General features: G+C 41.4%; 1 protein-coding gene across 1 annotated transcript; it reads right to left on the bottom strand.

Annotated features, from left to right (window-relative positions):
- Positions 1-1757: 1757 nt before the first annotated feature.
- On the bottom strand, positions 1758-2621 carry LOC128069782 (transcription factor E2F6-like). Its single transcript, XM_052662935.1, has one exon. The coding sequence runs from the start codon at positions 2619-2621 to the stop codon at positions 1758-1760; it is 864 nt and encodes a 287-aa protein (XP_052518895.1).
- Positions 2622-14160: the final 11539 nt, after the last annotated feature.

The following is a 14160-nucleotide window of genomic DNA, read 5'->3' as shown; positions in this document are numbered from 1 at the left end:
GAGCACTTTTTATGTGCCAGATGTTGGTGCAAGGCAGTGGGTTTAACAATAAGACAACGTCCCTCAAGGAGCTCAGTCTAATGGCAAACTACTGAGTAAACTGAGGCACAGAGCGGTAAATGCTTTGCCCAATGAAGTGGAAATGCTAAGTACTTGGAAATGATTGACTAGAGCTGGAGAGAGGGCAGGGTACCATTAGGTCATCATAAGTAAACCCCCTTGACTGAAGAGCAAGGCTACATACAGAAACCTATTACAGAATCTGCTTGCAAAAAAGGTTAAAATAGGGGACTCCCCTGGTGGTCCAGTGGTTAAGACTTTGCCTTCCAATGCAGGGGTGTGTGTTCAATCCCTGGTTGAGGAGCTAAGACCACAGAACCAAAAACACCGAACAGAAACAATACCATAACAAATTCAATAGACTTTAACAATGGTCCACGGTAAACATTTTTTTTAATTTTTTTAAAGGTCAAAATAGTTTTCAATTGACACCATGACTGAATTCACGCCTCGCAAGAAATTATTAAACTGTGATCTGATGGCATTTCTACACTTGCCCCCAAAGCCTGGGGCATGCCACCAGTTTGCTCCAACACAATCAATCTGTAGGGACCCTGAAGTCCAATTTTAGCACTGGGAACCATAGTGAGATACATTAATTAATTCTACAAACTTTAAGTATACAGCATATTTATGATACCTCTACATACAGAAGTTTGGATAAAACTCTTCTCTAACCCTCATTCAGAGGGTTCTAGTCAGTAATAAATGCCAGAGAAATTAGAGAATACATGTTACTTTCCATATAGACATTATTTAGGTTGTACAAGGGTAAAAAGTCTCACTTTGAAATACTTCATAAGCAATCTAAACATTATACAACTATACACAAAGACATCATGTCCAGATGCATGCACACCCCTATCCACTGCAGACATGAACCCATATTAAGGCAATTTCTCTTTTAATAAAAACAACTTATCCATGCAGCAAAGGGCAGAGTCCACAAAGAGCTGTCCATCCAGCCTGCCCAACAGTTTCAGTGATACTCTGTGTGATGCAGTAATCTCAGGAGGCAAGATGTCTATTTCACTGGCAAAAAAAACAGGGAATAATTATTTTTTTTTTAAGAAACTGGAGCCTATTATACAGAGTGAAGTAAGCCAGAAAGAAAAACACCAATACAGTATACTAACACATATATATGGAATTTAGAAAGATGGTAACCATAACCCTGTACGCGAGATAGCAAAAGAGACAGATGTATAGAACAGTCTTTTGGACTCTGTGAGAGAGGGCGAGGGTGGGATGATTTGGGAGAATGGCACTGAAACAGGTATAATATCATATGTGGAACGAATCGCCAGTCCAAGTTCAATGCATGATACTGGATGCTTGGGGCTGGTGCACTGAGACGACCCAGAGGGATGGTACAGGGAGGGAAGAGGAAGGGGGGGTTCAGGATGGGGAACACGTGTATACCCGTGGCAGATTCATGTTGATGTATGGCCAAACCAATACAATATTATAAAGTAATTAACCTCCAATTAAATAAATTTATGTTAAAAAAAGTTGTTTTCAAATGCAGAAACCATAATTATCTAGTAATCTAAGTAGTGAACTGCTCGAAGTTACTCCTGGCCTTATTGCTATAAGGGAGAATGGGAAAGCATAGGGGATGATTTATTCCTCTGAGAATCACATCTGGTGTGTAATTCACCCACCCGGATGTCCCCAAAGATTCAGTACCTGGATCCTCACATGCCATTAGTCACTTCAAGCAACTCCTCACTCTGCTCTGGAGGATCATCTTCTTTCTCAGGGTAAGGGTATTCTGGTTGTGCGCTTTCGGACGAAGAGGTTCCTACACCATCCGATGTTTCATTACTTGGGAGATCCTCCGCCATTTCACATACATAAACATCGATAGGTCCTGTGGTGCTCTTCATATGTAATGCGGCAGAATCTTCCAGGGGAAGTAAAATATCCAAGCTGGTTTCAGCCGGAGCTCTAACTGCAAATACAGTCTGTTCACGGAAGGTTTCAAGGCTATGAATATCTTGATATGACACATATGCTAGTCTTCGCTTTTCTCTGTCCGCTAGTAAGTCAACCAACTGTTGAGAACAATCCTCAATTAATCCATCCAGAGCTGCTTCTTTCGCTGATAAGTCAGAAATCTCCCTCTCCAGCTGCCTCTGTTCGGGCCGTATTTCCAATTCATTAAGATCAGGTCCTATCCATTGAATATAGTTCCTAGACTTTTTTTCAACCAGCTTGATTCCACTTAAGACACTGGTGACATCATACAGTCTTCGTTTTTGTACTCCCAGTGTTTCTGCAGCTTTATTTAAGTCAACAACACCTTTAGGACTAGATCTGAGAAGAGTCATAAATCTTCGAGTTAAATGAGACAGGGACGAATAACACCGAGGTGTCTTCATTCCTGGGCCCTTTTTCCTGGACACCTGTTGCTTACTATCTTCTAAATTAATGCTTACTTTTAATGGGCGCAGGTCCTCCATGCCGCTGGGGTCTTTGGATTCACCGCACACCATCTCCTCCTCCACCTGGTCCACATGCAAGCTGGGCAGCTCGCAGGCAGGCTGCTGCTGACTCATGCTGCCCGGCTGGCCCTCGCCTCGCACTGCACGAGCTCTCCCGCCTTCTCCCACTCAAGTCGGGCACCGCTTCCAACACACCGGTCCCGGGGGACAAGCACGAACCTGGCTCCTGTTGTGATCAGATGCTCAATGTGGCTAGGCCGGCCCTCACACTGGCGCACCGCTGCCCCACGGCCCTGGGAGTTGGAACGCTAGCGGCAAGAAAGCACACTGACCTACCGCACTCAGAACACGAGTCCCGCCATCTTTACGCATGCGCAGTGCGCTGCTTCTAGCGCGCTGCTTCTAGTGCGCATGCCTGCTGTGGCTGGCACGTTCTGATGCACGCAGTACGGTGTGTTACATTTTTGTTTGTTTGTTTCTTTTTAAAAAAAGCCTCAGCTTTGTGGCTCAGCTGGTAAAGAATCTGCCTGCAATGCGGGAGACCTGGGTTCAATCCCTGGGTTGGGAAGAGCCCTTGGAGGAGGGAATCTGGCTACCCACTCCAGTATTCCGGCCTGGAGAATTCTATGGACTATATAGTCCATAGGGTCGCAAAGAATCGGACACGACTGAGCGACTTTCACTTTCAGCAATCTGCAACACTTATTTATTCAAATAGAAAGTTCGTTCCTAGTCGGTGTTGTGTAAATGTTGGTGTGTCACAGACTGAAACTATAAGAAGTCTGCATACTAAGAGGTTATTTTTCTCTTTTTTAAATAAATCTAATATCTTGTTTAGTTGCAAATTTCTCATAAAAGACTATGTAAGATGCTAGTTCAGTTCAGTTCAGTCGCTCAGTCATGTCCGACTCTTTGCGACCCCATGAATTGCAGCACGCCAGGCCTCCCTGTGCATCACCAATTCCCAGAGTTCACTCAGACTCACGTCCATCGAATCAGTGATGCTATCCAGCCATCTCATCCTCTGTCGTCCCCTTCTCCTGCTCCCAATCCCTCCCAGCATCAGAGTCTTGTAAGATGCTAAGTTATCCATTTATTTGAACCTTCTGTTGTTAGTCATATGAAAACTGCCTTTTGAGACTCTCTGGTTGAAGTCTGAGAAAGCCAGTATCTGTTCACTGCTTTCACCAACCCTGTATTGAGACAAATGAAAATTCAGGCAGAGTATGGTAGCGAGGAAAGATCCTAAATTTGTAGTCAGGTATGGGGATTTCTGTCCAGCTCTGGCACTAAACTGGCTACATGATTCCACCGCACTCAGAACACGAGTCCCGCCATCTTTACGCATGCGCAGTGCGCTGCTTCTAGCGCGCTGCTTCTAGTGCGCATGCCTGCTGTGGCTGGCACATTCTGATGCACGCAGTACGGTGTGTTACATTTTTGTTTGTTTGTTTCTTTTTAAAAAAAGCCTCAGCTTTGTGGCTCAGCTGGTAAAGAATCTGCCTGCAATGCGGGAGACCTGGGTTCAATCCCTGGGTTGGGAAGAGCCCTTGGAGGAGGGAATCTGGCTACCCACTCCAAATTTATCTGGGTCTGTCTCCTAATTTGTTAACCTAAGGTTTATATGTATAATTTCTTAGGTTTTCTCAGTTGTAACTATAAAATTTTATACTTGGAAAGATTTTTGTTAAGTGGGAGTAGTGTATTGCATTCAAATTCTTTGGGGATATGAATATATTATTTTTAAGCCAAGCAACCACCATCTCCCAAACCAACAATAAAAACAAACAAGAAGCAAAAATCAACAAGATACCCTCCCCATCAAATCCTGTGCTCAGATTTATATACTGTAAAAAAAAATTTATAAAATGTCACACTCATATTTCCTTGCTTCTAAACTTGATACCATCATTCAGTCAGTGTGTGTACATACAATGCCTTCAAGTTTTTTTCTGCTAAAATGGGTATAAATAGGCATTTCTTAGCACAAATGGATGGACACAACTTTCCTTAGAACAACTAAGTCTTACTAGAATTTTCAAGTGACATCTCACTTCCTAAAAACCAAAATTATGCAAAATAAAAAGATCCTATTTGACTGTTGGTGGGAATGATATAGCCACAATGGAAGACAGTATGGAGATTCCTTAAAAAAACTAGGAATAAAACTACCATGTAACCCAGCAATCCCACTACTAGGTATACTCTGAGGAAACAACAAGTAAAAAAGACACATGCACCCCAATGTTCGCTGCAGCACTATTTACAATAGCTAGGACGTGGAAGAAATCTAGATGTCCACTGACAGATGAATGGATAAAGAAAATGTGGTACATACATACAATGGAATATTACTCAGTCATAAAAAGGAATGCATTTGAGTCAGTTCTAATGAGGTTGATGAAGCTAGAGTGTATCACACACAGTGAAGTAAGTCAGAAAGATAAAAACAAATATCATATATTAATGCATATATATGGAATCTAGAAAGAAGATACTGTTGAACCTATTTGCAGGGCAATGATGGAGACAGTTCATGGGGTCACAAAGAGTCGACATGACTGAGCGACTGAACTGAACTAATGGAGACAGACAGAGAACAGACTTATGGACATGGGGGCGGGGGGGGGGGGTAGAGGGTAGGATGCATGCAGAAAGTGGCATGGAAACATACACATTACCATAGGTAAATCAGATAGCCAATGGGAATTTCCTATGTGATTCAGGGGGCTCAAACCAGTATTCTGTGACAACCTAGAGGGGTGGGATGGGGAGGGAGGTTCAGGAAGCAGGGGACATAGGTATACCTATGGCTGATTCATGTTGATGTTTGGCAGCAACCAACACAATTTTGTAGAGCAATTACCCTTCAATTAAAAATAAATTTCAATATTAAAAAAAAAGATCCTATTTGGATCATCTTCCTATTACTGAAAAAAAAAAGTTGCTCAGTCATGTCTGACTCTTTGCAACCCCATGGACTATACAGTCCATGGAATTCTCTAGGCCAGAATACTGGAGTGGGTAGTCTTTCCCTTCTCCAGGGGATTTTCCCAACCCAGGAATCAAACTCAGGTCTCCTGCATTGCAGGTGGATTCTTTACCAGCTAAGCCACAAGGGAAGCCCTCCTATTACTTAGGGAGGTGGGAAAAAGATTATTTCTAAAATGTATTTCACCACTGTAACCTATCTGTGGAAATAAAAAAGGCTATTTTTCTTGTAGAAGGTAGGTTTATAATTCAGAATTTGTTGTACAGTGGTGCTCATGTGCCCATACAGGTTGTCACAAACTTACAACTTAGTTAGAATGGCATGTAGTATACATTTTCACAAGAATTAGGAAGTGGAAACCCACTCAGGAACTGAGACATTTAATATAATTTAATGTTATAGGACTGAACTAGAGAGAGTGGGGCATCTCAGGGTTTGAGAGAAGTAACTGTTGTATCTTTAATATCCTGAACCTGCTTCTTAAGGACAATGTAGTGGTTATGATCGCTATCTAAGACTTCAAAAAAAGACATCTCTGTGCTATCAGAGGTATGCAATGAAATGCCAGATAATAACAGGCAGGTTTCCAGGAATAAATGTGGAGAAAAAGACAGAAATGGATTTCTATAAGACTGAAAACAAAAGAGGTTGTGTATGTCTATAAAGTCAATAGATCCTTTTCCCCATGAGGAGGGATCTATTACTAATTCAATATGGATTACTTAAAAGCCAAATTTTACATCATATATTCTGATGTCTCTTGTCTAATGATTTTACGCTTTGTAAGGAATAATTAGATACAGAGAAATTATCTAATAGATTCTCCCACAAGGGAAGGTAAAAAGCCAAATTTTCTTTGAAGGAGTTTTACAATAACTCCTTATCAAAAAGAATACTTCATGAAATGGAGGATGACAGCAATCAAGTTACCAGCAATTACAACTACTGCTTAAATGTATGGTACTTTAACATGTGATATTTATGAACAAAAGTCGTGCCTTACCCACAGGAAGTAAACAAATATGGGTTTAGAAAATGATCTAATTTGCACAACATTAAGCACACAATCCAGTAGAATCATGAAAACAGGGGAATTCCCAAGATAGGTATTTCCCATCACTAGTGCCTCAACTCTCATCAACAAGAAGATCATTTGTCTTAGAGTTTATAGTTGCTACAACCAGAAAACTTTGCTTTTAGTTTATGAATATGATTTACACTGATTCTGGTTACACTGGATCTGTCCCATTTGGAAGAATACAGAAACAGCTATAACAATCACCATTAAATGGGCTGGGGGGTGGCAGGGTAAGGCATGTAGTGAGACTCAGCAAACATGAAACATAGCTTTAAATATATAACTATGTTACAGTGAATGCTTTACACTCTGTCAACATAGATAGTATGGCATTATCTATGGGATAGTTAACTGTAATCTAGATACTAGGAGTGAATGATTGTCCTAATAGAATACATACTACATTTAATCAAAAAGTCTCATATCAGAGATGTTTGTTCAGAGAACATGCAAAGCTAGTGGTCAGCTATCTTTCTGTTATGCACAACAGCAGAGCAGAATGGATTTCAGAAATGGACTCTTATTGACAAAGTAGTACTTTTATTAATTAGCACATAGATTTCAGAAAGGACTTTTCACTGGTGAAATCAATGTTGTTTATATGTGAATTTGTTCTAGAAGTGATGTTGATAGAATTCAAACTTTCGCTTGTTCTGTCTGAAGGGGAGAGGAACACTCACCAGTATTCCCTCTTCTTTCCCTTCTCTCCTAGTGGTTCCTCAGGGACCCCTGTAGGAAACCTGGGGCTTCACTGAGCACACTGAAACCACAGATCTATCTCAATCCCTTCATTTTGCTGACAAGAAAAGGGAAATCCAGGCTAAATGACTTATCCAAGGACTCAGCTGCTTGATTCTAGGACCAGCATTACATCTTGGTTTCTAGAACCATAATGGAAGCAAATTTCACATACTAAGGTATGGGGGAGTCATTCTGGCTTATATATGATTAAACTCAAAGTTTATGCTAACTAAAACAGCCTGTTTGTGGCATATCAAACAAACACCCTACATCTGTCTTGATCCTTAAAGAAAAGCGTGCATTCACCAGAAGTAAAAAAAGTCTATGTTAAAAATAAACATTAAATGCCTCCCTTCCTGGGCTGCTGATGGTGGTGCTCCTTCAATGATGAGATGCCCTTCCAAGGTACCAAGGCTATACTGACCCCTGTGTACATGCTGATTTGTTATTGTTGTTTCGAAATCTTGAAGGAATGGATCCCTGACTTCTTGTCAGGACAAAAAAACAAAAATGGTATTTTTTGTTCTGACAAGATATAAAACTGTGCTGTGGAGAAGGAGATGGCAACCCACTCCAGTATTCTTGCCTGGTGAATCCCATGGACAGAGGAGCCTGACGGGCTACAGTCCATGGGGTCGCAAAAGAGTTGGGCGCGACTGAGCAACTAAACAACAATCACCCCCACACACAGCAGAGTGAGCTGCTAAAAACAAACCTCAGCATCTAACTTTCCTCCTGCAAATTCTTCAGTGGCTTCCAGCTGCTTTTGGAAGAAAGTCCTAAATCTAAAGACCTTTCATAAATCAGCCTCTACCTCACATCACCCCCTCTTCATTCCCTGTGTCCCAGTCACACTGGCTGACTTTCTGTTTATTAAATATCTTCCTGCTTCAGAGCCGGGACACAGGCTGTTCTCTCTGCTTGCAACACTTTTCCATTTCCCACTGTGCTAATCTTAAGTGTTTCTTCTTCACAGAGAACTTTTCTGGTTTCTCCATGTAGGTCAAGACTTTCTGTTAAATCTTCTCTTAGCACCAGGCCCATTTCAGAGCACTTACTGTGACAGTAATATAAAAATTACAGACGTTAATTAGCTGGTGGGCTGCTAGACTGTAAGCTCATGAGGGCAGATGTTGTGCCCCTCTTGTTAAGTACTGTATTCCCAGTGTTGGGGCACACAGTTGCTACTGAATAAATTTTGATTGAATGGAAAAAAAAAAAAAAACTGTGCTGAAAACTCCAGCGTAACTTCTCTAGCATAAGTTCCTCAGAATAATCTGAGACAGTGTCTCCTGGGCTATAGTCCTTGTTGTTCAGTTGCCCAGTCATGTCCAACTTTTTGCAACCCCATGGACTGCAGCACATCAGGCCTCCAAGTCCCTCATCATCTCCCAAAGTTTGCCCAAGTTCATGTACATTGCATCAGTGATGCCATCCAACCATTTCATCCTCTGTCATCCCCTTCTCCTTCTGCCCTCTATCTTTCCCAGCATCAGGGACTTTTCCAATGAGTAGGCTGGTCGCGCCAGGTAACCAAAATACTGGCGCTTCAGCTTCCTTTGTTTGGCTTCCTTAATCCTTAGTTTGGCTCAAACAAAATTCCTTTCTATTCCTATCATAGATTGGTTTACTGATCATTTCTGTTGACAACCATATACATTTGTCCCTCAGCAGCTGCGGAGGATTGATTCCAGGCCCCCTTATGGATATCAAATTCTGCAGGTGCTCAAGTCCCTTATGTGAAATGGCATGCATGCTCAGTCGCTTCAGTTGTGTCCAATTCTTTGCAACTTCAAGGACTGCAGCCCTCCAGGCTCCTCTGTCCGTGGGTTTCTCCAAGCAAGAATACTGGAGTGGGTTGCCATGACCTTCTCCAGGAGATCATCCTGACCCAGGGATCAAACCCATGTCGCCTACATTGCAGGCAGATTCTTTACCATCTGAGCCACCAGGGAGGCCCAGTACAATGTAAATTATACATAAATAGTTGGAAACACAACATAAATTCTATGTGAACAGTTGAGGACATGTAGCAAACTCAGGTTTTGCTTTCTTGAACTTTCTGAAATTTTTACTTTTTCCCAGTATTTTTGATCCTTAGTGGATTGAATCCATGGTTGTGGAACCTGAAGATAACTGAAGACACAGAGTGCCAACTCTAACGCTCTCCTTGAGACTCAAATTACTTCTCAGAAAATCACAATGGTGTTGTTTGGCTTATCTCTAAAGAATTCCTATCCTTTATTCTGGGGCTTCTCTGCTGGTAAAGAATCCGCCTGCAAAGCAGGAGACCTGGGTTTGATCCCTGGGTTGGGAAGATCCTCTGGAGAAGGGAAAGGCTACCCACTCCAGTATTCTGGCCTAGAGAATTCCATGGACTGTATAGTCCAGGGAGTCACAAAGACTCGGACACAACTAAGTGACTTTCACTATGACTATCCTTCATTCTAAATCAGTGGTTTTCTATCTTGGGTGATGTTGCACCCCAAGGAACATTTGGCGATGTCTGGATATGCCAGTGACGGAATGAAACACCAACACTGCAGAGTGGTTTAAATATTTATATTTTAACACTTGCTTCTTACAGCTACTTTATTTTATATATCTTGCACAAAAACCTACAGGGCAAGCTGCCAAGCACTATGATTCAGAGACTATACAGTGCGCAGGCGCAGGGCGAGATAACCTTTACCTTGACTTATTTACTGCAGCTAAGACTTTGTTTTGGGGAACTTTTTTATCAACTTAGAATCCGTTTTGTCCCAGGGTCTGTTCCTTTTGAGGAATCAGAGAAACATCCTTGTGTGCAAGAAATGTTCTTTTCCCACGGGAACAAACAGGATTCTTAGCTGAACATCTCGTTTGCAAGAATGTTCAGCTCAGGTTGAGAGTCTCGTTTGCAAGCACTTCTCAACCTTCCTTAAACCTAGTTCCCTACACTGGGCAGAACATCTCATTTGCAAGAATGTTCAGCCCTGGTTGAGAGTCTCGTTTGCAAGCACTTCTCAACCTTCTTTATACCTTGTTCCCTACATGGATATATTTTTTAAAAAAAATTTTTAAGTATTTATTTGTCTGTGCTATCAGTTGCAGCACACAGGCACTTCCTTGTGTCATGTGAGATCTTCTGTTGCCTAGTTGCTCCGTGGCCCGTGGGGGTCTTTGTTCCCCAGCTAGGGATTGAAATTTGCATTGCAAGGTGGTTTCTCAACCCTGGACCATCTGGGTAGTCCCTGGATACATTTTTGATTCTCACAACTTGGAGGAGTAGGTGCAACTAGTGGGGAGAAGCCAAGGATGCTGCTGAACATCTTACAATGCACAGGTCAGCCTCCACAACAAAGATGTATCTGGTCCCAAATGTTGATAGTTACTTCTACAAATCTGGCCCAAAGAATTGAGAACAGATACTCAAACAAAAACTTGTACATCAAGGTTCACAGGAGCACTATTTCCAATTAACCAAAGGGTGGAAACAACCGAAATGTCCACCAACTGATGAATGACTCATCAAATTGTAATACATTCATACAATGGGATATTATTCAGCCATTAAAAAAATAATAAGGTACTAATACAACATGGATAAATCTAAAAAAAACATTATGCCAAGTGAAAAAAGCCAGACACCAAAGGGCACATATTATATTATTCCATTTATATGAAATATCCATGATAGATAAATCCATAGAGCTAGAAATCAGCTAACAGGTTGCCAGGGCCTGGGAGAGTGCAAAATAGAGACTGACTGTTTAATGGGTAGAGAAGGTCTCACTTGGAGGTGATGGAAATGTTTTGGTACTAGAGTTATACAATATTGTGCATGTACTAAACACCACTAAATTGTACAGTTTAAAATGGTCAATTCTGGGCTTCCCTGGTGGTAAAGAATCCACATGCCAATGTGGGAGACATGGGTTCAATCCCTGATTAAGGAAGATCCCACATACCACAGAGCAACTAAGCCTGTGTGCCACAATAATCACTGAGCAAGTGTTCTAGAGCCCAGCAGTTGCAACTACTGAAGCCCGTGCATCCTAGAGCCCATACTCCACAAGAGAAGCTCCACAACAAGAAGCCTGCTCACCACAACTAGAGAGTAGCTCCTGCTCAATACAACTAGAGGAAAGCCCACACAGCAGCAAAGACTTCGGACAGCCAAAACTAAATAACTAAAATAACTAAAAATATTTTTTTTAAAAAAAAAGAATCAATTCTATGTTATGTGAATTGTTTTGCCTATATTATGTATTTTGCCTCAAAATTTTAAAATGTCAACAGTGCTAGGGTTAAGAAGCCATTCTAAACTTATGTACTGAAATTATTCTCTTCTTCAATAGGTAAAAGGCAGAGAGGATTGTATCAAAGACAAAAAGCATCAAGCACTATAATGAGTTGTTTTTTTTTTTTTTTTTAAGGCAGCCTGAACCTCACATAGTAAGCTCATTTTTTTTTCCTAATGGGAAAATCTTGCCAGGAAAAAAATAATGGCTGTTGCCAGCTCCAAGTAGATTTGTTTTACTGTTACAAAATTATGAAGCTAGATAAGGATTTATAATAAATTGGTGACATCATGTGAACTGCACAGGCATGAATATGCTACCATAATAGCGAGACTCTCAGATTTAATATAGGCCAGAAAATGAAACAATTGTCTTTGAATGTGTGCCTTCACTTGAACTATAAACCTGGGAGCTGTCAAATAAAATTAGGCAGTACATTATTAAACAGTTACTTTACAAGCCTTGTCAGTTTGAACACGCATTCCCTGTTTGAAAATATGTAGCTGTATGGCTTGAATTAAAACTTAGGATTGACCTCAACTGAGCACTAATTCGGCAGTGACTCAAAGAACTTAGAAATTTACTCTAGTAGCTATGAACCATCTTTCCTTCCATTAAGTCTTGGTAAGTGGAGGGGATATGTTTGGGTTCTTTGAAGTAAAGGAGCCAAAGGAATGATGCTGCTATGGTTTAATCAGTTCAGTTCGGTTCAGTCACTCAGTCATGTCTGACTCTTTGTGACCCCATGGACTGCAGCACGCCAGGCTTCCCTGTCCATCACCAACTCCTGGAGCTTGCTCAAACTCATGTCCATTGAGTCAGTGATTCCATCCAACCATCTCATCCTCTGTCGTCTCCTTCTATTCCTGCCTTCAATCTTTCCCAGCATCAGGGTCTTTTCAAATAGTCAGTTATTTTTGCATCAGGTGGCCAAAGTATTGGCGTTGCAGCATCAGTCCTTCCAATGAATATTCAAGGCTGACTTCCTTTAGGATGGACTGGTTTGAGCTCCTTGCAGTCCAAGCGACTCTCAAGAGTCTTCTCCAACACCACAGTTCAAAAGCATCAATTCTTCTGCCAGGGTCAGTCTCTCCCATCAGGAAGCTCCCATAAGCCTCTTATCCTTATTCATCAGAGGGCAGACAGACTGAAAACCATAATCACAGAAAACTAATCAAACTGATCACATGGACCACAGCCTTCTCTAACTCAGTGAAACTATGAGCCATGCCATGTAGGGCCACCCAAGACGGATGAGTCATGCTGCAGAGTTCTGACAAAATGCGGTCCACTGGAGAAGGGGATGGCAAACCACTTCCATATTCTTGCCTTGAGAACGCCATTATTTAATAATAATAAACAAAAGACTGTAACTGGTAGCACCATCATTGTTTCTCTACAGCACAACCATATGTTCATGGATCCTAGGACATCAAAGGCATGTTACTATTAAGTATGGAAAATGAAGATGGAAACTGACTTTGTGGATTAAGAATTTATGGGCCTAGGGTTTCCTTCTAAGCTAGGTAAAACCTATCTATCTCCAAAGACTAAATACCAAAAGAAGAGAAACAGAAAACATGCTGAGGCATCTTTATATTTTTATGTTAGTTCAGTTCAGTCACTCAGTCATGTCTGACTCTTTGCAACCCCATGGACTGCTGCATGCCAGGCCTCCCTGTCCATCACCAGCTCCCGGACCTTACTCTAACTCATGTCCATCGAGTCGGTGATACCATCTAACCATCTCATTCTCTGTCATTCCCTTCTCCTCCCACCTTCAATCTTTCCCAGCATCAGGGTCTTTTCCAATGAGTCAGTTCTTCGCACCAGGTGGCCAAGGTATTGGCCTTTCAGCTTCAGCATCAGTCCTTCCAATGAATATTCAGGACTGATCTCCTTTAGGATGGACTGGTTGGATCTTCTTGCAGTCCAAGGGACTCTCAAGAGTCTTCTCCAACCCCACACTTCAAAAACCATCAATTCTTTAGGACTCACCTTTCTTTATAGTCCAATTCTCACATCCATACATGACTACTGGAAAAACCATAGCTTTGACTAGGTGGACCTTGGTTGGCAAAGTAATATCTCTGCTTTGTAGTATGCTGTCTAGGTTGGTCATAGCTTTTCTTCCAAGGAGGAAGCGTCTTTTCATTTCATAGCTGCAGTCACCATCTGCAGTGATTTTGGAGCCCCCCAAAATAAAGTCTGTCACTGTTTCCATTGTTTCCCCATCTATTTTCCATTAAGTGTTAGGACTGGATGCCATGATCTTAGTTTTCTGAATGTTGAGTTTTAAGCCAACTTTTTCACTCTCCTCTTTCACTTTCATTAAGAGGCTCTTTAGTTCTTCTTTGCTTTCTGCCAAAAGAGTGGTGTCATCTGCATATCTGAAGTTACTGGTATTTCTCCCAACAATCTTGATTCCAGCTTGAGTTGGAATCAATAATTTTATGTTAATTATTCTCCAAAAATATAACCTGTATGTCTGTTACCATTCAGCAATTCCCGATATTGTTTTCTGTACAACAAAGCAAAATAAAGCTGTTTGAAGATTCA

The sequence above is a fragment of the Budorcas taxicolor genome, chromosome X, assembly GCF_023091745.1.
Source record: "Budorcas taxicolor isolate Tak-1 chromosome X, Takin1.1, whole genome shotgun sequence".
Taxonomy (NCBI): Eukaryota; Metazoa; Chordata; class Mammalia; order Artiodactyla; family Bovidae; genus Budorcas; species Budorcas taxicolor.
Note: the sequence above shows the minus strand (reverse complement) of the source record. Positions and strands in the feature narration are given on the sequence as shown.